A 24864-nucleotide genomic window follows, 5' to 3' on the forward strand; every position below is an offset into this window, starting at 1 on the left:
CAACATCTGTCCCAACAGGATCCAAGCACCACTGCCACACCAACCTAACCATCGAGCCCAGGCTGACGGGTATCGGTTTGCTGTATTGTCTGCCCAGGCCCAGGACAGAAGGTCCGCAGCTGTTTTCGAAATTCCTGTGCATTGCCAGCTTGATCTGTAAATCTCCATGCCAGGAGGGATCCGATGACCACCAATGGGTGGGTATTCCCCAAGGGATCCCTGAGGAAGAACTATTCATAGGGTAGACGGATTGGAAAATCCCAAGAAAGTTCTAGAAGAACCAAAAACCAGACTTGCGACTTCCAAGTCTGAGTTACTTCCATCAGGTCTGCTTGCTGACAGAGGGTCTGCGGCATGAGTCTCATTAGCATCGCAAATGGCGGGCAGGCATAACCTGGCTCCATGGACCAGTATTGTAGAAAGGCATTGGTTGCTATTGTTTTGGGACCTGGTCACCAAATGAAAAACCTCAGAAGTTGACGGTCCTGCCAGGATGCAAAAAGATAGACTAAAAGGACCCCAGCGATTCGACAGAGCCTGAAACACCTGTGGAGTTAGTTTCCAAAGGCTTGTATCCTTGAGCTAATGAGATTGCCTATCTGCCACTTGGTTGTCATAGCCGGGAGATGATCCACCATCACTGACATGTGATGGTCGAGGCAATATTCCCAGAAACTCTTTGCCAGATTCGACAGAGCTCTGGAGCACGTACCTCCCAGATGGTTGATGCAACGGACTACTGCTGCATTGTCCATTTTCCAAAGTACACAGCATTGTGCTTGTTCTCTCGTCCAACAGCGAACAAGCCCTCCGTCAGCTCTAGGCAATTGATGTGCAGGGCCTGCTCGGACACGGACCATCTGGCTCCAATGGTAAATTCCCGACAACATGCCCCTCAGCCCAAGCCACTGGTGTCGCATTCTGTTACTAAGTCCATTTGAGAACCCAAAGCTCACCCATTCCAGGCCTTCATATGTGTGAGCCTCCACTGTAGCTCGTTCTTGGGGCCTTCCCAAGGAGTTCTGTGCATCTCGTGTTGGATTTTGGCCATTTTCCAGGACGGTAGTCTCAAGTTGAAGTCCACCTTGTTGATCATGAACCTCAGGAGGATCAAAGATTGTGATGGAGTCAGGGCAGACTTTTCTCGATTGATGTTAAAGCCGAGGAGCTGGGGGAGAGCCACTGCAGTTCGGAGGTGTAACTTCAGAGCCTGAGGGCATTGGTCCATGATGAGTATATCGTCTAAATAGACTATCATGCGGACCCCTGATGTCCTTAGAAATTCGACCACCAGATTGAACACCTTGGTGAAGCACCATCGAGTGTAGGAGAGGCTGAAAGGCAAGGAGTTGAATTCAAAGGTCTGGGACTCCCATTGGAACTGTAAGAACAGACGATGTGGTGGGAACACCGGTATCGTCAGCTAATCATCCTTCAGATCCAGAAGCATCATCCAATCGTTGGACCGAGAAGGTCTCTGAGGAGATGGATTCCCTCCATCTTGAAGTGGAGGTAAAACAGCCACTTATGAACTCCCGGAGATTTATCAACGGGCATTGTCCTCTATCCCATTTCTCTACAACAGAAATTTTGCTGAGGAACCCAGAAGCGTGGGGGGTGATCGGGGAAATAGCCCCTTTGGCCAGGATCCTGAACCTCCCTGTGAAGAATGGCCATCCCCTTGCCTAAGAAGGAGATCAGACTGGTTGATGCGGGAACGGCTGGCAGGGGGAGCCATGGAAGTCTATGTAGAAGTCCTGTACTGTCTGCAGGACCCAAGCGTCCGTAGGCAAATTCCTCCAAACATGTACAAAATGTGCCAACCTGCCCCCCAAGCACTTGTGAGGGATCAACTGCAGACTCCCCATGGGAGTTGGTGGAGGAGCCTCAGCCTCTGGAATCTCTGTGCCTTGGATATCCCTTTGTGGGGTAGAATCCCCCAAAGCAGGAGGGTACTGACACTGGCATCTTCTTGTAGACTGACCTCTGCCAGGGGCTTGTGTTTGCGGCTGGCCAAGTGCCCCATGCCACGACTGGCCCCCAGCGAAAACCCTGAGGGTAGGGGGCTTTATCAAACAAATTAAATGTGGATACAAACTTCCCGAGCTCCTTAATGAATGGCTCACCAAAGAGCCCACTGTGCACAACCTGCCCTGCCTCAGAGGTCGCCAGATCCCCAAATTAGAGTCGATCTTAACGAGGAGAGATCAGCGCCTCTCTGTAGAGATGGCGCAGTTAGCGTTTCCCAAGAACACCACTGCCCGTTCAGCCCAACTAGAGAATACCTCCGGGGAGATAAGGGCGCCCGATGTTTTAGCATCCCCGGCTATGTCACGAATTTTCGTCAATGGCCCCATCAGGTGTAACAGCTTATCCTGGCATGACCACGAGGAGCGGTCAATGCCCTTTTTGGTATCTTGCACATATTTAGCCCAGAATGTAGCCATTGTGGAGTATATCAGTGGCGTAAACGCAACTTTACCTTCCAGTGAAGGTCTGTGGGATTCAGCCTGTAGGAGTTTGCGGATCTCCTGATCCAATGCTTTATGCAGCCTCCCGCCACATATGCGCTGACCTTCGTGGCGGAAGCCCACTTAGCTGATCTGAGGTGCATGAGTGCCTCGGGATTCAACATGTCAGACTCCACCCTGCTCGGGGGTGCTCGCAGGAGGTTCGGTCTTCAAGGGGGTGCACTGCAGCCTCCAAGGTTGTTCTTGATTCGACACACCGTCCGATCCCGCTGGGGATCCGTCAGCGTCAGGTGGGGAAGGAGGTGTCATAAGTTAGTACCTGGGAATTCCCCTCAGGCTCAGGGTTAAAATATGGCCCCTGAAGGCCTCCTTTAGTCCAGCAAAGGCATCATGGTCTCCCTGCGGGGGGGCACTTGCGCAGGTTCTCAGGGGTCGTGGGCAGCCTTGGAGGTGGGGGGGGGGCCATAAGCCCAGATAGGGCTTCCCTCAAAGAGTGAGGTTGGAAGCACTTTTCTGCGTATTCAAGCACCTTCTTCTCGAAAGGCACTACCGCGTCTGAGACAGTCCTGTGGATCGATGCATCTCCTGCCTCACAAAACTCATCCGATACAGGGAAGTAGGCTACCTCCTCTTCTTCGGTGTAGGTGTCATCGAACTACTCCATTGTACTCATCTAATGGAGGTAAATATCTCCTTAGGGAAGCATAGGTGTAGTGGGTAGTTATGGGCTGGGAGGAAACCTAGCCAATTTGAGGGTAGCAAGCTACACTTTCTTGGGAGGCTGCACCTCCAGGACACAATACAGCCTTGGTTTCACTGGCCAACCAATTCAGGCTGGGTTGGTGTCCTAATAATCAATGCAGTGAGCACAGACCATGGGGGGGGGGGGGAGCTTTACAATGTTCACGCTGGCAAACAAGCCAAATGCAGACCCCGTGGGCATTTTAATGAAGCCATACTGGAACCACTAGTACCGACCCCATGGAGGCGTTCTGACTCCAGGCAGTGTGGGGCACCCTAATAACTCACGTTTGCGATTGGGGAACGTTCGGCCCTGCAATATGTCAAACTCCGACAGTGTTGCCTAATCGTGCTACAGAGACAGATAGAGCGCTCGCGTGAGCCGCGTCGAGAACACTCGCCCGCTAGCGGTCAGCGGACCGCCGCCTGTTGGCCCCCACAGTTCTGCAGAGCTGTGAGTACAGGGGCGTAGGAGACACTAAAATTCTGGGGGGGACAGGGAAAACCTTGTGCACTTTCCAGTGACCCTATACAAATCACCGCCCGTTAAACAAATACAATCGCATACTTTCGAAGTGAAATATTGAGAAAAGCAGGCATGTAGTCACAGTTTGCATGTATGCTTTATTGTTATTCACATTCATATAGTAATGAGACCAAATGTTTAAAAAAACATATGTATGAATCTTGCATCTTAATGCACAAAGCAAACAAAGGCCGCTGACTTAGGGTGGGGGCGTCGTGTTTGCAAGTGCATTAGGGTTTGAAAAGTACCTGCTGCTGCATTCCTGGTCTCCAGCAATTTTCAGGCAACAATAAAAATGTGAAGATAACTTTGGTGATTAATGTTCTTTTTTTGAGAGAGATCGAAGGCTTGTCTAGTGAAAGTTTTAATTCAATAGGTCAGTGAGTTACTGCTTTTGTCTGAGATATTCTTTTGGTATTTGAAGTTTATAAGTTAAAATCCTAACATTGAACAGTGAGCTATTAACCGTCATCAAAGAGCTGCATAAAAACTTCAATGTATGAGAGCGCTAGGTGGCGCTAGCCAAGATGGCCGCGCTTAGGTGAGGCTCCTGGATGCTTGACCCCTCGCATCCGTCCTCTATCCGCTGTGGCTGTCCCAGGTGTCCCCTGCTGACCGCCGAGTGCTGAGGAGCTGCTGCCCCGTCCCTGGTGCGATTTTCGGCCGATTCCTTGCAGCCGGAGCCGCGCTACACAGCCTGTGAGCTGCGCCGGTAGCTGAGACGTGCCCACCTGATCCCGAAGACGGCAGTGCCCCCTAATCGAGCCCCCGGCGCATCACGAGGGCGAAGGCCGCGGAGCCACCGGAGGCCGGCCGGGGGCCGGAGGACCGGCGGAGCGGAGCCTGGGCTGGTGCCTGGTCTTGGGCGAGCTTGGGGGACGGCGTATGGTGAGCGCCCCCCGGTGGTGAGGTGATCCTGTTCGGCGGGCGGCTCGGCCCGCGCTGATTGATTGATTGATTGGCTGCCTGCGTGGGACGGCTCGGGGGGCTGAGTTCGACCCCGCCGCTGTCGGTGCCTGCTGTCTCCTGGTGCTAGGCCGACGCTGCCTCGAGGGGGGCGGGCCCGACCCCTGCTGACTTGGTCCTGGCTCTGTCCTCTCTGGTCGCCCCGGGGTGACGAGGCCCCGCAGGCCTGGTGGCCGACTGCTGTGCCTGGAGCGGGGACGTTCCCTGGCGCTTCCGTGCTGGCCCGTGGGGACGAAGTTATCGGACCTCTCCTGTCCTGCACTGCTACCCGGGGGCCGCTGCCGGCCGGGGGGTCCCCCTCCTCCCGCGCCCTGACTGGGCCTGATCCGTCGGAGCCGGACCTTGGGTGGACGTGGCGTTCCCTGGTGCCCTGGGCCTACGCGTTGGACATAGCCGGAGGACCGTCGCGGACCGGGGCGCGAGGCTCGCGGCGAGTGCGGTGCGGCCCGGCCCGTGTCGAGCGGGCCCTGGGCCTTCCATTGTTGGGGAGCGGACGCGCCTTCGCCCTCCCCCTTCCCCTTGGATCCCCCCACTTCTGGCCTGGTGTGGGGGGCGGCTCGGCTTGGCAGGTGGGGGCTGCCTGCCGGTCCACTGCGCCCACCCTCGGGGCCGGCACGTGCTCCCTGGATCCACCATGGGTAAAGAAAAAGGCTCCAAGCCGCCAGCGGCCTCCCACCAGACGCGGATTGATCGGTTCGCCAGCTCGGATCCGCCGGGTGCGGCTGGGGGGGGAGCACCGGCCCCGAACAAAGACTTGGCGGTCGTCCTCCAGGCCATCGAGGCCTCCCGCACATCCTTGGAAGGGATGGTGGGGGAGGTGAAGATCGATGTGGCGCTCCTGCGGCAGGACCTCTGCAACGCCACGGCCCGCATTACCGAAACGGAGTCCCGGATCTCTACGGCAGAAGATGACATTCGCTTGCTACAGGACCAGGTCCGGGAGCTCACGACCCACTCCAAGGAACTGCACAGGCGGGCAGAAGACGCCGAAAATCGCGCCCGTCGCAACAACCTTCGCCTGGTGGGCTTTCCGGAGGGGGTCGAGTCCGGCCGAGCAGATGACTTCCTCGAAAAGTGGTTCAGGTCCTGGATGCCGGCGGCCGATCTATCGACCTGGTTTGTGGTGGAACGGGCGCACCGGTCGCTGGCGGCCAAACCTCCGGTGGGAGCCCCCCCGCGCCCCTTCATTCTTAGGATCCTCAACTTTCGGGATAGAGACGCTATCCTGCGGGAGGCGCGGGTGAGTGGCCCTCTGACTTTTAACAACCACACCGTTATGGTCTTCCCAGACTACACCCGGGAGGTCCAGGAGCAACGCCGCTCCTACACGGAGGTCAAGCAAAAGCTGCGTTCCCTGGGCCTTCAATACCAGCTCCAGTTCCCGGCCCGCCTTCGTGTCGTTTTCCAGACCAAGACACTGTTCTTTGACACTCCCAGGGCGGCTTGGACATGGCTCACTGAGGAACGACCCCTGCGCCAACCCGGTGAGACGTCCTCCAATCCTGTGCCCCGGGGCCACGGTGCAGCTGGGTCGCAGCGACCACGGCGCAGGAAACGCACGCACTCACGACAGCGCCGAGGCGCGGCGCCGGCCCGGACCCGGTCTGAGAGTACATCTGGGAGACGGGTGAGGGAATCTTCGGCCTCTTCCGGCACATCATCCCAGGCGGTTGGGGGGTCCCGGCGCCGTCTGTCGCCTTGTCCGGCCGGGTCTCAAACCCCCCTCAATGTGCAAATTGACTTGTCAGACCTTTCCCGCAGCCCTGCTATATGACTTCCAGTCTGTTCATGCACCTACAGGGGGAGGCGGCGTCCTTGCCGGTTGGCGGGGGTGGGGGGCTCTGCATCCTCACGCTTTAATGCAGCAACCTGGGACGAGACACTGGAAATCCGTGCTTCAGGAGGGGTCCACCACGCTCTTTACACCCGAGCGCTTAGGCTTGGGGTCTTGTAATTGTTGGTTTCGTTAGGGCGACAGATGCTTCCGTTCTTGAAGTGTAGGGTGGGGGGTGGGGGGTCGGGGTTTGTTGTTTGTGGGTTGTTCCTCCTCGGGGGACTGTTATGTTTGGTTTGGGTCTGTCCTTCTTTGAGCCTCCTCTGCAGCATCCCACTCAGCGTAGCGCCGCGCTTCTTCATGCCACCGCCAGCCCACGCGCCGCCGTCACTTGCCCTCCTGCGCTGCCCGCGGGCCTCCCCTAGCGAGAGATCCGTGGCCCTGGCTTCCCCTGGCCACCCCGTTCCCAGCGCGCTTCGTTCCCACCATTACCATGGAAGAACTAGCATCTAAGGCTCAGGTGCGCATTTTGTCCTGGAATGTGAACGGCTTGCTAGATAGACTCAAGCGCACCGCTGTCCTCAAGTACGCCCAGCGCGCGGAGGCTGATGTGCTCTTACTTCAGGAAACTCATCTGCTGGGCGAGAAATGTCCCTTTCTGGCGCGCTACGGGTACGACCGGGTATGGCACTCGGGGTTCTCGCGCGGCTCGCGGGGGGTTGCCGTCCTATTGCGCCGCTCCTTCCCTTTTATGTTCACCCGGGCGATTCACGACCCCCAAGGGATTGGGATTGTCGTTTGCGGCACGCTTGAGGGTCGGCCGCTCAGTCTCCTGTCTCTCTATGCGCCGCCCACCGGGCTGTCCCAGGCTTTATCTTATGCTGCATCGGTGTTGACAGATCTCCCGCCGGGAGCTCTTGTTCTGGGGGGGGATTTCAATGCTGTCTCGGCTCCGCAGCTTGATTCTTCGGGTCCGGTCTCGGCGCCCCGCGCCGCGCGAGCTAAGCAGATGGCGAGCTGGGCGGAGGCCCAGGGCTTATGTGATGCGTGGCGGATCTGGCACCCACGCGCACGGCAGTACACTCACACCTCGGCCGCCCACCACACCCACGCGCGTATTGATGCGATCTTTGTCCCCCCTGCCGACTGTGTAGGCATCCAGGATGTTCGCATCCTTCCTCGGGGGATTTCTGATCATTCTCCGGTCCTCCTGGGTCTGGGCCCCCCCCCTCGTGGGGCCCGCCAGATGTGGCGCCTCAACGCCTGGTTCCTCCAGGACGAGAAGCTCCGCAAGGAGGTGGGGTCCGCATTGACGCAGTATTTTACCGATAACGATGGGTCGGTCTCCTCAGCGGGCACCCTGTGGGAGGCCTGTAAGGCCACCGTCAGGGGGGCGGCCAAGGCACAGGTGGTGCGGCACCGCCGGGCGCAGCTCCAGCAGCTCACCGCCTGTGAGGCCCAGGCACTACGGCTGGAACGATCCCTCTCTGGGACCGGGGATCAGGCCGGGGCTAGGCAACTGCGACTTTTGAGGGAGGAGATCCGTCAGCGGTCGCTTGACGCGGCTAAGCTCCTCTGGCGATCCTCAGTGGCGAGGGTATATGGGTGGGGAGACAAGAATGGTGCACTGCTGCATCGGCTAGCCACGTACCCCAGGGCCTCGCGCATCATCCCGGCGGTGGCTGACTCTGCTGGCCTGCTTCAATCTTCCTCCGTGGCAATCGCAGACGCCTTCGCTCAGTATTACTCGCAGCTATACCGGGCCCGGGCGTCGGACCTCTCCCTGGCTTCACTGCTTGCCACTAGTAACCTGCGGCTTCCCCGTCTTCGGTCCAGCGACTGGGAGAGCATGGAGGTGCCCATTACCCCTGAGGAAATTGGGGATGCGATAGGGCGCACGTCCGCGGGGAAAACTCCGGGTCCGGATGGCTTCCCCCAGGAGTTTTATGCCGCCTACAAGGACCACCTGGTCCCACGGTTGGGTGCCCTCTATGCTGCGGCGATCAAGAACGGCTCCTTCCCTCCGGAGGCCGACATAGCCACGATCGTGGTCCTGCCCAAGTCTACGCCGCCTTCTTGCGATCGTTCGGCATACCGACCGATCTCCCTTATCAATACTGACATCAAACTTTACGCGGCGGTTCTGGCCCAGAGGCTCCGGCCCTTCCTGTCATCCTTGGTACACCCGGACCAATGCGGTTTCATGCCGGACCGCGGCACTCGCCATTGTCTTCGTCGTCTTCATGTGGCCCTGGCTCACCGCCAGCGCCTCTCTCCGTATCTCACCCTTCTCCTTGCAGATTTCGAGAAGGCCTTTGACTCGGTTGGGTGGCCCTATCTCTTTGAGGTCCTGACCCACATGGGCTTCGGCCCCACGTTCGTTGGCATGGTGCGGGTCCTTTACGCGCGCCCACGTGCCAGAGTGCTGGTTAACGGGGCACTGTCGAGGCCCTTTCGGATTGGCCGAGGAACGCGGCAGGGGTGCCCTCTGTCGCCCCTCCTGTTTGCTCTTGCAATGGAGCCCCTTGCTGCCCTGGTCCGCGCGGATCCTCTTCTCCGGGGCTGGGAATGGCCGGGCCGTGTGTCGGACAAGATAGCTCTTTACGCGGACGACGTTCTGCTGTATCTTAGTGACCCGGCGCGCTCGGGTCCCCGGGCACTTCATATCTTGAGCCGCTTCGGCCGCGCCTCCGGCCTTTATTTAAACCCGACAAAATCGGTTCTGGTGCCTCTGCACCCCTCCCGGGAATGCTTCGACTGGCAGGACAGTATTCCCCTGCGTCGGTTGTCCTTCAAGTACCTGGGCATTTGGGTCTCCCTTCTCCCGGAGCTGAGCTGGGCTCTCAATGTGGCCCCCTTGGTCAAGAAAGCCAAGGTGGACCTGGCGCGATGGCAGTCGCTCCCGCTCAACCCACTGGGGAGGGTGGCCCTTTACAAAATGATGATTCTCCCCCGGTTCCTTTATGTGTTGCAGAACACTCCCGTGTCCTTCCCGAGGCCTTGGTTCCGCGAGCTGGACGGGTTGGCGACTAGGTTTCTCTGGGGTGGCGGGAGACCGAGGTTGGCCCTGTCGACGTGTCGCCTCCCCACCTTTGACGGCGGGCTCGGCATGACCAACCTTTACCTCTACTATTTGGCCACCCGCCTCCTGGTCATTCATGACTGGTTTGGAGGGGGATGGTCCGATCCGGCCTATAGGGTGGAATTGGAAGACCTGGGTTTCCCCTGTATTCTAGACCGCCTGTACGGCGCCCCCATCCCCGCCTCCTGCCCGGACATCACCAAAGCGGTCTTCCTGGCCTGGCGAGCGGCGCTTCGCCATACCCACTGGACTGGGAGGCTGACTCGCGCCACCCCACTCTGGCAGGGGACATGGCTGAGAGACGTTGCGGCTCTGGAGGGGTTCAAATCATGGGACCTGCTCGGCATCTCCCAGCTGGGGGATGTCTGGCGGGGGGGACGCATGTGCTCGTACTCGGAACTGCAGGCGCGCTTTTCCCTCCACTCTTCTCAATTTTATAAGTACCTCCAACTGCGACACGCTATACGCACCTATACTCCTCTGGACGTTCGGCTACCGGACCACAATCCCCCTGAGGCGCAGGTTATGCTGGGCAACCTGGGGAGGGGGGGCATATCCCGAATACACCGTTCTCTTATTAACAACACCCCCACGGCCCGGGAAGGCCTGAAGGAACGGTGGGAGGTGTGGGTGGGTCCCCTGGACGAGGTCGACTGGCGGGACGCCCTTATGGCTCCTAGGCTGGTGACGGCCTCCGCTAAATTGAGGCTTATTCAAATCTACTACCTTCACACTGCCTACCTCACACCGGCCCGCCTGCACCGTGCGGGTCTTTCTGCTGACGCGGCCTGCCCCCGCTGCGGTTTTGGCCCGGCTGACTTTATTCATATGGTGTGGTCGTGTCCGGCCTTGGGGGGCTACTGGAGGGGCATAGAAGCCGACCTGACGGAGGTCTTGGGCTGGGCGGTGCCACATGACCCTAGGCACACTCTCCTGGGCATCACTGATGGTCTCGATGGCACACGTGCTGAGAAGCTGTTCCTTATGACAGCATTAATGGTGGCAAAAAGGGATATTGCGGCGGCCTGGAAGCATTCACAACCGCCCAGCCTGGCCAAATGGAGTGATGGAGTGGACTGGTGTGCGGCTCAGGAACGGACACTCTATCAGGCGAGGGGCTGCCTTAAGAAATACCGTAGGATCTGGGGGAAATGGTTGGGCAATGTCGTATGAGGATGTGGTTCTGGGGGGGGGGGGCGGGGGGGGGGGCTATGGGTGGGGGCGGGGGGGTGGGGTGGCACTGTGTTGTGCGTTTGTACAGTGGCGGCTTGACAGGCTCAATGTTTCCTTTGTCGTGTCGAAAAATCAATAAAAATTTGGTTATCAAAAAAAAACGTCAATGTATAGATTAGAACGTTATGATTTTTCCCCAGTCTTTCCCTATCCTAATGTTGGAAAATGGGTTCATTAGGATAGAAATCAATTCTGATTATTGAAGAGAACCCCCCAACCATGGTGTTATGTTTTACATTCTGAGTTTGTGTTTCTCTAGTGTTGCAAAGCCGCCCTGGGCACTGCCCAACTTTTTGCTGACTGGTACTGGTGGTACCTGACTGACTGACCCTGGCCTCTGCCTAAACAGCCAGTGCTATTCTGAAAGAGGCACTTAAAAATACAGTGAAAACACCTACATACACTAGGGTGCACTATGGGTTAGGGTACCCCTATGATTGGCATGACCTCTCCTATAAGGCCCTAGTACATAATAGGGCAGGGGGATTAGAACTACTTTTAAGTCCCTAGAATATAATAAGGCATGGCAGTTTAGAGGCCAGCAGCCCTTTCTGCGCTTGCATGTGTGCACTGCTGAAGCCTGAGGTCAGTTTAAAAGTAGCCCTGTGTTATAGGGCTGCTTTTAAAATGCAAATTGTGCCCAAACTCGACTTTTGGGTTTGGGGAACTTACAAATTGATCAACTACAATGTTGGGGCAAAATTAAGTGGAAAAATGTTTTCCACTTCACTATGGCTGTATCATATTTGCCACATGATACATCATCTGCTGCATAATCTAACGATTTCCTCCAAAACAATTTTGTAGCTCAAACGGATCCCAAATTACTAAAAGAAATGTGACTTGTGTTGCTGTGAAGTTTAGGGCCCTTTGCAAAGGTTAGTAAAGAAAACAATTCCTAAGAAAACAATTGGTCCCAGACACTCCTAATGACACTCAAAATTCCTGTAGGAGAGTGTAGTATGCAATCAATTCATACAACCGAAAATGTATAATGTAAAGGCACATTCAACAAGGAAATCTCATAGATAAGAGGCCAACCAAAGTCAATTAAATTGCAAACACCAATTAATTTCCCGCTGAATCATAAAATGCAAACTTAGGGGCTGACTACGATGGCAGGCGGACTTCAGTACCACCGCCATCGAATCGGGGGAATGGGACCGCTGGCCTTCAAGGTGGAGGCCCCACGATAGGCATTACAATGCGACTGCCACTACGGTGTTCGCAGTGCCTATCTTTTACATTGCAGCAGGTGCTGCTGGCTGCATCATCCGCCGCAAAGTAAAAAAAAGGAACATGTTAAATATATCGGTGCCTGCCACATGGTGCAGTGATATGTTGTGGGGCATCATAGATGCCCCCCAGGACCCATGTCTGAGGGCCAGGGCTAAAGGGGCCTGCTACGGGCCCCCAATGTCCCTTTCGCCAGCATTTCCATGGCAGGTGAACCGCCATTGATAAGCTGGCGGGTAAGGGACATCGTAATCCCTGCTGCGGTGCATGGTAGGCACCACCAGCATTGTAGGAACCACGAGCCCCTCCACCACACCGGCGGGCTCAAGAAGCCCGTCGGGCGCGTGGTGGTTGGTCTTTCCGACCGCCAGGTAACCACCCGCCATTGTAATATGGCGGGCTGTGATGCAGTCACCAATGGCGGTGGGACCGCCACCGACGGGGTGACGTGGCGGTCCCACTGCCATTATAATCACCCCCTAAGTTTGGTGTGCATGCAAATCCTACATTGCCAACCCCTGGCAAGTTGCACTGCTAGTGCTGGAAAAAGGCCAATGGAGGTACCAATGGGTGAGGTGGACTGGCTTCAAGGGTCTTGTGACCTCAGTGACAGATTCACTGTCGATCTAGGATGTGCTTCTTCATATGCCTGCCCGTAAGACTGGAAGTGAACTGCAGTATGAATTGTGGTGGACAGGTCCACCTGCGTCTGCTAAGACACCTGGGCTTCTAAGGTCTATCGGGCCTTCTAAGGTGTAGCATCGGAATAAGCTCTGTCAGGAGTGTGGTATGGTGAACTGGTCATGAAGGTCTGAACATGGTTCTCCAGTTACAAATTCAGCAGCTCTGGCCAGAGTGCCACATTCTCTCCCACACTGAACACCATACTGCCCCACTGAGAGAAACTCGCACTGCCTTCAGCACAACTCAATTGTGCTGCGACTAAATTCAAATTATGCACTAGACAACAGTAAAATGCTGCCTGAAAAAAAATGAATAACACCCTGGAAAAAGCAAACACTCATAGGGAATGCAAGAATAATCAAAGCATCTGAACTGTAATCAGAAAAAAACATGGTTACCTTAACGGTTTTAAACTCATTATTCAGAAATCAGTAAGTGATTTTGCCTGAAAAGTTCAAGACTTGGCTACAGGACAAGGAAGGGACCCCTTTCAATGTCCATTGCTTATATCCTTTCAAAATGTATGCAGTTTGGTTTAAAAAAGACCACATCCCCAAACACAGAGCCGCATTTTATAAGCTAAATTAATTAAAAAGTTGAAAACGATCATATTAAACGTTTCTACTCTACCCATCAACCAGGTATTGCAGTCCCTTTAGGAATGGCGCACTTACCCGCCCTGGGAAAACAATGTTGTTCAAAGAAAGAAGATAAAAAGAAAGTAGCGCTTTCACTGGCAAACTCTGTAAAGTGGCGCTAATGTGTGTGGGTGTAAATAACAGTCTGACCTGTCTGTTGTCCACTCTGTATTGCTTTATTTAGGTATTTAACTATTTTTTCTCTCCATTCCGAGGTTTTTCTTTTCAATAGAAAACGGTCAGAAAATGAGGACATTTACAGCCAAAGTGTTCAGCCTTTTTTGGATCAATTTCACAGGGGAACAAATAAAGAAAAGGAGAGGCAAGAGAGAGTACCTTAAGAGCTGCCTCTTGAAATCAGCACGTAAGCAGGAGCGAGACAGAGACAGAAAGAGATGGAGGAATAAAGAGAGGAGGGCAGCCGCCAGAGGCAGATCAGGAGTAGTGGACACGGTCCTTGCCATGAAGGAAAAGAGACAGCGTTTATTTTTTCTCCGTTCTCTGCCCTTCCCAGAACGGCTGAGCCTTCCTGCAGCATAACAAAAAGGCAGAGGGCGGGTGGCCTCTGACTCCAGGCAGGTCAAGTGCAGGGCCATTAGTTAGCGCTTTCGCGTGCTAATGGCCCTGCGATAACAGAAGGGAGAGGGGAAATTCCTTTGTCCCCTCGTCCCCCCCACCCTTGTCCCCCCCCCCACTCCAAAATCTGGGGGGATATATCCCCCGCGTCCCCCACACTTCCTACGCCCATGTGTGAGTACACTAAGTGGCCACGAAGGAGTGACACAGCGTTCCCACGGCCGCAGTGCAGCAAAACCTTCAAAACACAAGGAGAAAAAGTAATGTAATTCCGTAAATACCCACAATCATAAAATGGAATACACAATGTGGTAAGAGATCTCGAGCGGTGATCGAGGTTCCTGACTTAAACCCGGCTGCAGCAGCGAAGGAGGAGGACAAGGGCAGGTGGACCGATGTTTAGAAGGGCCACGCTGGGATATGATTGGACGATTGTTACCTGATCTTCTCATTTCCCCTTGAATGATGGCAAATGTTCTTTTGTGTTGTTAATAAAACGGCTGCTGTTTAATACATTAAAAAAGTGGTGGCATAACCCACGCCTCCGGGTACTGACATAGAATACTGAAATCCACTTTTTAGGTAATTTGTTTGCCGAAAATATAATGTAACCATTTATTTAACAGTTTAGTATGTTTTAATTGTATCTCTTATAAAACTTACAGGGATATGTATCCCTCGTACTTTGTTCACGGTTTATTTTGTTCTGTTTTGTGGTTCTTTCTTGAATGTGTTGCTGCCAACCCTGGAGGGTTGTTAAAGAAATGGACACCTACCTAAAACCAGGCTCCGTTGTTCCTTTCAGATAAAGGAAAAAACTAGTGTTGACCGTGTCTACTTGAGCCTGGGTGGTGAGCCTGCATTAAAAAAGGACGGACAAGGTGCACCTGTGTTACAAAGATGAGCTGCACACCTGTATTTATGAGTGTCTTACACCCTGTGGTATCTTTTAAATGAAACCGCCATCAGCTATGTGTCTGATTTTAACTTTACCTTATTGATCTCCATTCAGTTGTTTACTTAGGCCATGATTGCCTAAAGAGAGGATCAGCAGTTCAAACTTGCATCTAATCAACGCCGCCTACCCTGAGGCATTGTGGCAAGGATGTAGCGACACTGGCGCCCTCCTTTGGTCCTGCCCCTATGTGAAGGACTTCTATTTTCTCAACTATTTCTTGGATCCAGGGCCGAGAGTTAGACAAACTCCCTGAATTTAGGATCCTAGGCAGACCTGCTGAAGGATGTTGCCCACTCCGCAGCAGGCAAACGAATCTGAAATCTCTTCTTAGCTGCCAAATACCCTATTCTTTCACTCTGGGGCGGGTGGTAAACCCACAATCCCTACTTACCAGCGTTGGCTTCATAAATTGGCATGGTGGAAAAATGACATCTTTTCCACAAAAATGGGACCCAGGTTTTCCTACTTGAACTAGGACTTTCGGGCATGACTTGTCTACAGAGACTCTGCACCTTGGACCTACTCGATACAGCTTTATTGCCTCTTAATGGTCCAGCTCTCACTGTTGGTCCTGGTGTACAGGCCATTATGTTCCATTATGTTCTTTGTTTATAGTGAGGGGTGGCGGGAGGGTATTTCTTGTTCAGTCGTGAAGTTATTTTGAAGGTACTATATCTGTAAGCTAGTATACGTAAAACTTAAAAACCATTGAAATATAAAGAGAGGAATAATGATGCAGCATGAATGTCACATCTTCATTCCTCCTTTCTCCCTCACACTTCACTTGCATATCTTCACTTCCCCCTCTATTACTTTTTTCCCTGTTCACGTTGACTGCCTAATTAATTACTATGCTTCACTGTCTCCAAACACCACAACTTCCAATTTTCCTTTCAAGCCTCAGGTCTTGGAGTTCCACTTCTAAATGTACAATATTATTCCAAACAAATTGTGAATGAATTGTTTACAACCTCTCCGTTCTTTGTAAGGAATCAAGTCACCTATCCTTCTTTAAGGCTTAGCACTACTCTGTGAAATTAATAGTTTGTATATTTTTAACATTTTGGGAAGGAATAAACATCTACATTTTTAGGCTTGGTGGATATCCCTGATGTAGTCCAGCAAGATTAGTCACAGCGCAGTTATGACCGTTTGGTTATGTTGGGCACTGCCTGAGATACTTCACCAGCACAATTTTGCTAGAGATAATATAAGTTTATAGTTGTACCACAACCTATCATTTTGTACTGCTTTGTGTAGTGATTTCCTGTTCATATATTTATAATTGCAGGTTTGAAGATTCACCATGGTGTGCATTCCATGTATTGTGGTACCAGTTCTCCTGTGGGTGTACAAGAAGTTTCTGGAGCCATATATCTATCCATACATTGCTCCTTTAATAAATCTCATATGGCCAAAAAAAGCTGTTGCTGAAGCAGGCCCACAGACTAAAAATGCCCAAGGAGCGGGCAAGGGAGAATCTCAGGTGAGGAGGGTCTGTACTGAGATGGTAATTTCTTTGCTCTTGCTGTATATTTCTGTTCTGCTGACTGCCACCCAGGCCTTGCTTGGTAGACACTTCTGTTGACGTTCTCTGTTGAGCCATATAGGTAGCTATCCTACTGCCCATCACAAAATACATAAAATGTATACGGCCACAAGAAGAAAGATTGGACTCTTACAATGAGCATCATTTCGAGACACAACTATTAAGTTGATGTTGGTGTTTAATTTAAGACATCATTTATATCCAGGTGCAAACATATTTATTGTTTTAATCACTACCTATTTAGAGCTGAGCACAAATTACACTCCTACTTTGTGCTTGCATTAACCACCAGCTTTTTAGTTGGTGGTAAAAACAGGTGGAACATGAGTAAGTAACATTGGCATGCATTATTTTCAGGTTATTGTCCCGGTGTGAAAGGATGTCCAGAACTAATTCCAAACGTAGGAATACCTTTTAATATTTGGTCAAGCTGGTATTGTCTTAGATTGTTCAATAAAGCTGTTTGTGGAGTGAGGGTAATGGGTCTACCCAGTATTTCTGCATACAATTCCTTATCAGCTCTCCAGAACCTGTGTCAGGCCCTACAGGTCCAGACTATATGGAAATCCATGTATTCTACAAGACTCCAAATACACATGGGTGAGGAGCTTCTATGCACAAGCCATAACTTCAGCCTTGTACAGTAGGCTTGGTTTAGGTATTTAAATTGCATAAGTCAGTATTTCTGCCGGTAAGCCAATCTATCTAGGCAACATTAGTCCCTCATGCCACTCCGTGTCATCAGATCTCCCTCTATCTTTTTCTTAGGCTTGCCTAAAGATAAAAACATGTTCGGTATGTTTGAGTAATGGTTTATAAACCATGGAAATCTTATTTCCCCCATTTCTCTGTTAAGGTAAGCTTTGCTATGAAGGGATTGAAGCTGGGCAACACGTCACATGGGCATTGGGGAATAGCACGTCTTAGAATATGAAATTTTTATAAAATTGTAACTTGAGGAGTCCAAATTCTTCCTGGAGTTCCACAAAGGAGTTCATATGGTTTGGATCATTGCCCCCCCCCCCCTAAAGTGGATATCTCCAATCTGTCCCACCCTCCAGGATTCGGTAAAGCTGTCATCTTGGGAAGCTGGGTGCCCACCCACAGCAGAGTTTCGCTGGTCAGTTTTCCTTGCTACTGCATTTGCTTTATCGCATCTTTTCAGGTTTTTTGTTCCTGCAAGTGTATCTCCCTGTGGACGTCCACCATATAGGAAGTGTAATGGTAAAATTTCCTCTGTGCTTAGAGTTCTGCCCTATGGGTTGGATCACCACCAAAGCCTACATTTGTTCATTCACCACTATGAAATATGCTGCTCTCTTAATAGGAAAGGAAATCTGTCATACCAAAACTCCCATAGTATGATGATTTGCAACACCTTATCATGGATACACTGGGGTTCTTCTCTTGCCCTAAGAAAGAGCGCACAAAGAAAGTCAACCATTTAAAGAAAGAAAGAGGGAGACTAAAAAGGTAATTCTAAAAAATGTAAAGGGTCCTGAGCAATGTCACCATTTTAATGAGCACTATTCTGCCATATACGGGAAAGAAGTGTATTTTAGTGCTGGAGGTCTAGTTTTAGACCATCCATTCAAGGAGCAATGATGTTTGCCCCGATGCATATTCCTATCGGGCTATATATACCCCATTTCATCCTGAGCCCAGAGTATGTCCCAACCTTGTTGAGGACCCGTTCCACCAGTCATCCAGAATGGCTCAGGTGTGTCAGATATACTGTAGTGTAGTTCCTATTGTACCCTTCATGCAGGACCTCGCTGTTTATGGATAACATAAACTGTGGGTCTGGTGGTAGACTGACTCCGTACACCCCCACGGAGTATGTTAGCCTATAATTTGCATTAGCTAGCTCGCAGTGCCACTAGAATCTCCTTCTATCAGAGAGATTCGTTTTTGGCAACCTCAGAACACAACAAAACCTGATTCCTTAGACTTGTGTAAACAATATACTACTTTTCACCCAGTCACTCGTGCTTGCTTGTTTTGCTCGTTTTGCTCTCAGAGAGGTACACGGAAGAAACAGTCGGGCGTGTTTACTATTAGAATTTCTTGTTCCGTTGTTCTTCTCATGTAAAACAATTGTGCTGCTACAACTGTAACACAGTAGCAGAGATGTAGAACCAGCAGTACAGTGAATAAAAAGGAATAGTATTGTTCTACCATTTTGCAATAGTCATGAACACATACGTGAATATAAAATGCATTTATACAATAAAGTACATACTCCTAAGATGCCTGTCTAGATGTACCAGAGTTTACCTAGCATATGAGAAGGTGCGAATGAGCTAATGAGCCTAAAAGCCAAGAATCCCGCTAGGATTTAGTCGAACCCCCTTACCTGAATAGTTAGAGTGTGGGACTTTGTCCTGGACTTGAGTTGGACACCCCGTCAGGGATAGTTAGACAACTGTCAGCTGGAGCGATGGCATGCCAGGAGCTGCAGCGTCTCTGGTCAGTGTGTCGGCCTTGAAGTCTCTGTTCCCTCCTGACTACTGATAGCAAGAGGTGCTGTATTTATACAGTCTATGTGCGTATGTTACCCATTGTTCAGTATGAGGATGTCTTTGGGGATTAAACCTTTGTGCATAGATAGGAGAGGTGAAGTATGCCCCCTGGAGAGTGTTCTCATAAATTATTCATATGTGCTAAGTATGACGTCTTAGCAATATCGATCGGGCAGAACCCACACTTGTCATGAAACTAGGTAAAAGGTTTAGTCCTTAAAAGGCGTCAGTCCTTATAAGGCGTTCAGTCCCTATAAGGCATTCTGTCCTTATTTGGAGTTATGTTCTTATAAGGCTTGTTCATATGAAATGAAGGGGAGATGATGTAGGGAAAGAGTACGATGTTCTCTAAACCTATATTAGGGTACAGATATGAAATATACCAATACAACAAATCATCAGTGTTAGAGTGGCAGTTAGCTCCAAGTTCCATCATTAGCTCTCCATTTTCTCAGCTGTTCGGGCCACTCCACTAGGGATTCAATCGGTATGGGAAACAGTAGTGGCAATAGAGGGCATCTTTGGTGATTGCCCCTACCTACTGGAAAAGGACTTGACAGCATTCTGTTCCCTTGTACCCTGGCCGTTGGGATCGTATGCAGCAGACAAATGTAAGAAAGCAAGTTTGGCCATATATCTAATAGGAGAGCAAATTGCTATCTCAAGTTGAGTTTATAGAACGCCTTCTCTAAAGTGAAGAAAAGCAAGGCCAAAAGCCCAAGCCTAATTTGCCAGAGCCATGGCATTCACCAAGCCCCTAATCTTGTGATGGGTGGATCTGTGGGGCACAAGACTACTCTGTCCTTGATGAATTAGACCTTTAAAGAAACAGGATTGTACAATGCGCCATTGGCAACGGGGCAGTTGAGTTTTAAAAGTACTGTAAGTGTCACTTCATTTGTACTTTGTGTAAGGGCGTCCTAGTCTCAAGCAGTGATAAACAGTGTATGCAGAGGCTGATTGGCAAGTTAAAGTAATCTCCTGAGAATGCATGTTTACTAGTAACTTCAGACAGTTCCTCGACTCTGATTGCATCATCTAATGTTCCGTCACAATAGGGCAGTCTGAAAATTAAGAGTATTCATGAAGGTCTCAGAGGTGCTGGGTGATACTGGCTCCAGTGGGCTGTGTAATTTTTTTAAATAAAATAATTCCTATTTGTAAAGTGCGAACATATCCCCCCTTAAGGGTTTCAAGGTGCTGGAGGCCGTTGGGGAGATTAAGTGTACTGTTGTCCAGAGTTGCAGGATGCTGAGCTGCCGCCGGCGCCAGAGATTGAACTGTTAGCCCCGCACTCTGGAGTCAGACGCTCTGGCCGCTATTCCCCACCTTTCCTCTAAAACAAAGCAAATGTCTGTCTGTCAGTGAGAAGCCTTCTGTTGTCATCTGTAATCCGTCCCATGGTTCTGTTCCCCTCCTCTCTACATCCAAGCCAATGAAGTAACCTTTTATAAAACTGTTCGTAAAGTCTAATTTGTTATGCCATTCATGTCTCTCTGGTCCTGAAAAGAAAAAATTGTTGGTCTTTAGTTTTGGTAAGTTTTAGTGTCTAGAGGACATCTGATTCCTCCAAGTGGTAATATTTTTAAAGTTCAAGAATAGTTTTACTTAAGTGACCTGCTTCTGCTGACGATTTGTGCTTGAACTGTAAGAGAATTCCTATGTCCCTACCTCTCACTAAGATATGAGGTCCTCCCGCAATGTTGTAGGGGATTCTGCTGATTCAACATTATAAGTGAAGTGTTGGGTTATTTCTTGGCAGACAGGTTCCATGGTTTCCACTTTGGTCAGCCACAGTGTGTTAAATCACAACATACCCTGTTGTCTGATCTATAATATGCTGATTTTAGGGTTTTGGTCTGAAAATACAAATGCCTTTACCCAGCATTTAGCTCCCAGCTTAACTTAAGGGCAGGGCCGAAGTAGTAGTCTACGGAGCATAAAGATCTATATGCCACAGGAAAGAAGGAATATTGTAATGTGCATTGGTAATGGCACCTTGTGGCACAAAGGGCATATGAGAATATGAATATCGCGAAGGGGATTGGAGATTCCATTCGCTAAGTAGGGTGGCCCTCTCTATCCAAGGACATGTGTAACTATCCATTTTTACTGTCTTCCCATATTCTATAACTGATACCAAAGCATAACGAATCAGAATATCTAACCAAGTATGTTACACTTGCATGGCAAATATTGTTTTAACAATGTAGCTACTTCCCACGAGCCCCAGGTGTTATATACTACATGATATCCATACCTTGTCAGGATATTATTTTTTTCCCAGCAGATGCTTGTCCCAGAGCATCAACACCTTTGTGTTGTACAGTGTGACCATTTTCAGTACTGCTGAACATTTAATTTTGTCCAAAAGGCCATCAACATTCCATGAGAGGCACCTAATCTGCATAGTCTTCAATAGTAATGTCTCTTGCCCTGTCAATGTAGGGTCTGGGCTCGATGAAGGGCAACTCGCTTTTCCATGCAAATATGTTATCTCCAACCATTTAGCTGGCTCTTGGCCAGATCTATGAAGCCTGTCTATCATCTGGTATGATACCTTCAGTCATTTTTCCAGGCAGAGTTTTTAGGTGAGGACCCTCCGTCTTCCATAACCCTATTGACTGTATTTCAGAGGTATTGATGCAGCAGGTTGACATCCATGATCATTTTGCTGTTGGCTTATTTATTTTATCTTATTGTTTGGCTGCTCTAGATGCTTGGAGGATCACTTCTGGGATGCTGGGGAGCTCCCTTGGGAGGGTGCAGGTGCAGAAATTGTTTCTATAGGAATTGTTGAGTGTGTGGCATATTATGCAAATGTATCTATTCTTCTTTAGTTACGGATGTGATTTGCTTTGTTTTTTACCCTAAAGGTACATTCCTTGCACCTTTTCTTTAGGTTATTGGACTTATGGCCTAGCTTTATAGATAGATCTATTGTGAATATAGTCTCAGCCCACTAATGTAGGTATAAATAATAACCTATTTGCAGACCTTTGTTAGCCTCCTCAAGGGCCAGTCAGTTCCTTGTTCTCCTGCAGACTGAATCAACTGAGAGAATCTACAGGGGCCTTGCATTGTGTAGTTTTGGCAGTTTGCAATGTGTGTTGTAAAGTGTTAGTTCTCAATCATGTGACTTTATATTTTATCTTCTGTTGTCACTTTGACACACCTCGGCCAGGGCTCCAGCTGAAGAATCACGCAGGCTTTGTGTCGCTGGAAAAGTGGTGTTCTTACTGTTCTCCAGGCTGGTGGCGGACTGTGTACCGGACTATAGGACTCCCTACCAAACCTGACCAATTTGTTTTCTTTTCTTTACTCCTGTTGGTATTTCACTGCTACCCTGCAATATGCTCCTTCAGGCTCATGCAGAAGGTATGATTATTGGTCTGCTGTAGCGAGTCTTTCATTGCTGTTACTATATGCCTTCTAAGGCTCTCCCTCGCAGCAGTCAACCACTGCGTCATAATGTCCACCATGGGGTTTTTACTTTGAGAACTATTCCCACCACCTCCGCTATCTGCACCACAGTGTTTGTAATGATGGACAGAGGAGCACAGGCAGCAAGGTCCCAGGCCATGGGAGGAGGAGATGAATGGCAGAATCCTGTGAGTGGCTTCCTTCTCGGCCTGAATTTCACCCAGAGACTCGCTACTTCATTACAGGCTGACTTGATGAGACTTTGGTGCTCCTCGTCGCTACCCAATGGTTGATGCTTATTGCTTCTGCCTCTTGCGTTGGGTGACTATGAGTGGGGATGCCTCCCATGTTTGTATAGCAGCGATTCATCCACTGGACTTGGTGCCAAGTTGTTCTGGGCCTCTGTTGCTACGGCACGGCCTATGCTGCAGCAGTTTAGGGCTGAGGTCTTTTTGATGCAGCAAGAATGTGCCCACAGATTCCCCACACTAGGTCAAGAGCCTTAGAAGCCGCACACCACTTTTCTCACCTGGTCTTCCTTTGGGCTGGTTCTGCTGAGTGCCCATGTTCTGATGTCCATGCTCCTGCTGTCTATCTCTTTCTTAGCCAAAGGTCGAAATCACTCCAGATGGCTGTTCCATGTCCCCTTCAAGCAACAAGTGTTGTGTTTGTTGTCAGTGGCCGGCTATGTTGTTTGTATAGACAGGATTGTTTAAGTTGACTAGGTGTTGAAATGAGAGCTCACTAGGAGAGCGACTACGAAATTTGCTGCTAAGCCACACCCCGCTTACTAATAAATTAAAAACCTTTCCTCAAATAGAGCCATATGCGCATTCGCGCAGCAGTTGAGTCATTATTTTAAAGTATTTATATGCGATGTGCAAACCTTGTGCTGCTCTGACATTGGTGTTTTGTACATCTCCTTGTACGCTTCAAGGGACAGGCCACCATCATGGCGTTCCATAATGACCAAACTGTGTTGTATTTTTTTAGAGTCCTTCCTGGTATGGTAGTTTAGGTAGCCACAGTGCCCAAGGTAGTGACCAAGTTTTTCTCAGTTCCGGTGGTGGTACATCCCTTTAGAGATATCACACACCAACACATTCATGATTACCAAGTTTTATTAATATATTATTTAGTGCTATACATTGGGACATTGTTAGACGCAGAGGCTGGGATTACATAATACTTTCACAGTGTTATAGTCCAAGTAACATAAGAAGCTTCTACTTGTATTTGTAAAATACCGGTCACATCAATTAACCCATTCCTTTAACCAAGACCACATATCTATCTGAAGCTTATCATAGGTTAGACCCCCACGCCATTCACCAAATTAAATTCTAATCAGAAATATTTTGAAGGTGTTTCATTTCTTTTTAATGATACAGGTTTTATGGGGATTCTGCAGGGGCAATAAAGTGGTCTGAATATGTTGTGCTGGATCTTCCATGAAAGTTAGATGTTATCATTCCATATCTGTATTGGCAGACAACATGCAGGAGTATAACAAGTATCATTTGCAAATGTTTTGTATCACTGCCTTATAATAATAAGAGGACACAGTTTTGGTGAGGAGTCTTGGACCATCAGCCAGTGGGTTGGCTGGCTGGTGACATGGATAGCTGTAAGGCATCTGACCAGCTGGCTATATGTATTGCTTTGTTCACCCTGAAGAACAAGCAACAGCGAGTTGTAAATGAACAAGGCATCTTGGTTCTGTACTATTTAGAACTTGGTTACCTGCTTATAAAGCGCCCTGTGTAGCTGGTGTTAATGGAGGATTCACAGCTAAAAGGATGTAGCATTAAAACAATGTCTGTGTACAATACCTATTGCAAGACTCAAGACTTTGGAGGGAATACTGGACACACTGTTCCTGTCTGCGTGAACATTAAGTTGTAAGAGTACAGAAATATGCATGCCTGAATCCTTATTACTGCAAAATTCTGCTTTGAGCACAAAACTCTCCCTGCAAACCATGTGATGGAAGAAGCCAGAGCACCCTGAAACTGGTGGAAGGGGATCTCAGGAAAGGTAGAGACCAGCTTGTTATTCTGGTGTTTTTCAGTATAGAAAGAACCAGGAAAGAACGAAATGACCAACCCAACTGAGGTGAATGATGCAATGCTATCACTCAGCACATAATTGTCTAGAGTACCAAAACACTGCTGACGGGTCCTTTGGAATATTTGCCTGGTCATGATCAAGAGCAGGGTGGTTTCTCTATGAGTTTAAGTAACGTGGAGTTGGATCAACAACACAGTTGAAAACCTGAATGGATGCTATTGATGTGGAGATGCAAGAGGCTGTCCACCTGAAAAAAGAAGAGGTTTTTCAAGACCCCTGATAAACAGCACCAATGGTGTATTATGCCAAATTGGAAAATGTAGTAGATTCCCCATTCTGAATAGCAGCAGACTAAAATCTGCTTCTCACACCAAAAAGGCTAACAGAGCCAGAGTAGATCAGCAGCCATCAGCTT

At 50.0% G+C, this 24864-nt stretch overlaps 1 protein-coding gene across 1 annotated transcript in view; it reads left to right on the forward strand.

Moving 5' to 3' along the window:
• C2_1H18orf32 (chromosome 2_1 C18orf32 homolog) overlaps positions 1–24864 on the forward strand; it is a 79079-nt gene that overhangs the window by 16903 nt on the left and 37312 nt on the right. Inside the window, exon 2 of the mRNA XM_085629625.1 lies at positions 16177–16371. Coding sequence (XP_085485751.1) covers positions 16192–16371 — 180 coding nt within the window. The 5' untranslated portion in view covers positions 16177–16191. The remainder of the gene's footprint in view (positions 1–16176; positions 16372–24864) is intronic.

This window comes from Triturus cristatus, chromosome 2_1 (genome assembly GCF_964204655.1).
Source record: "Triturus cristatus chromosome 2_1, aTriCri1.1, whole genome shotgun sequence".
In the NCBI taxonomy this organism is placed as follows: domain Eukaryota; kingdom Metazoa; phylum Chordata; class Amphibia; order Caudata; family Salamandridae; genus Triturus; species Triturus cristatus.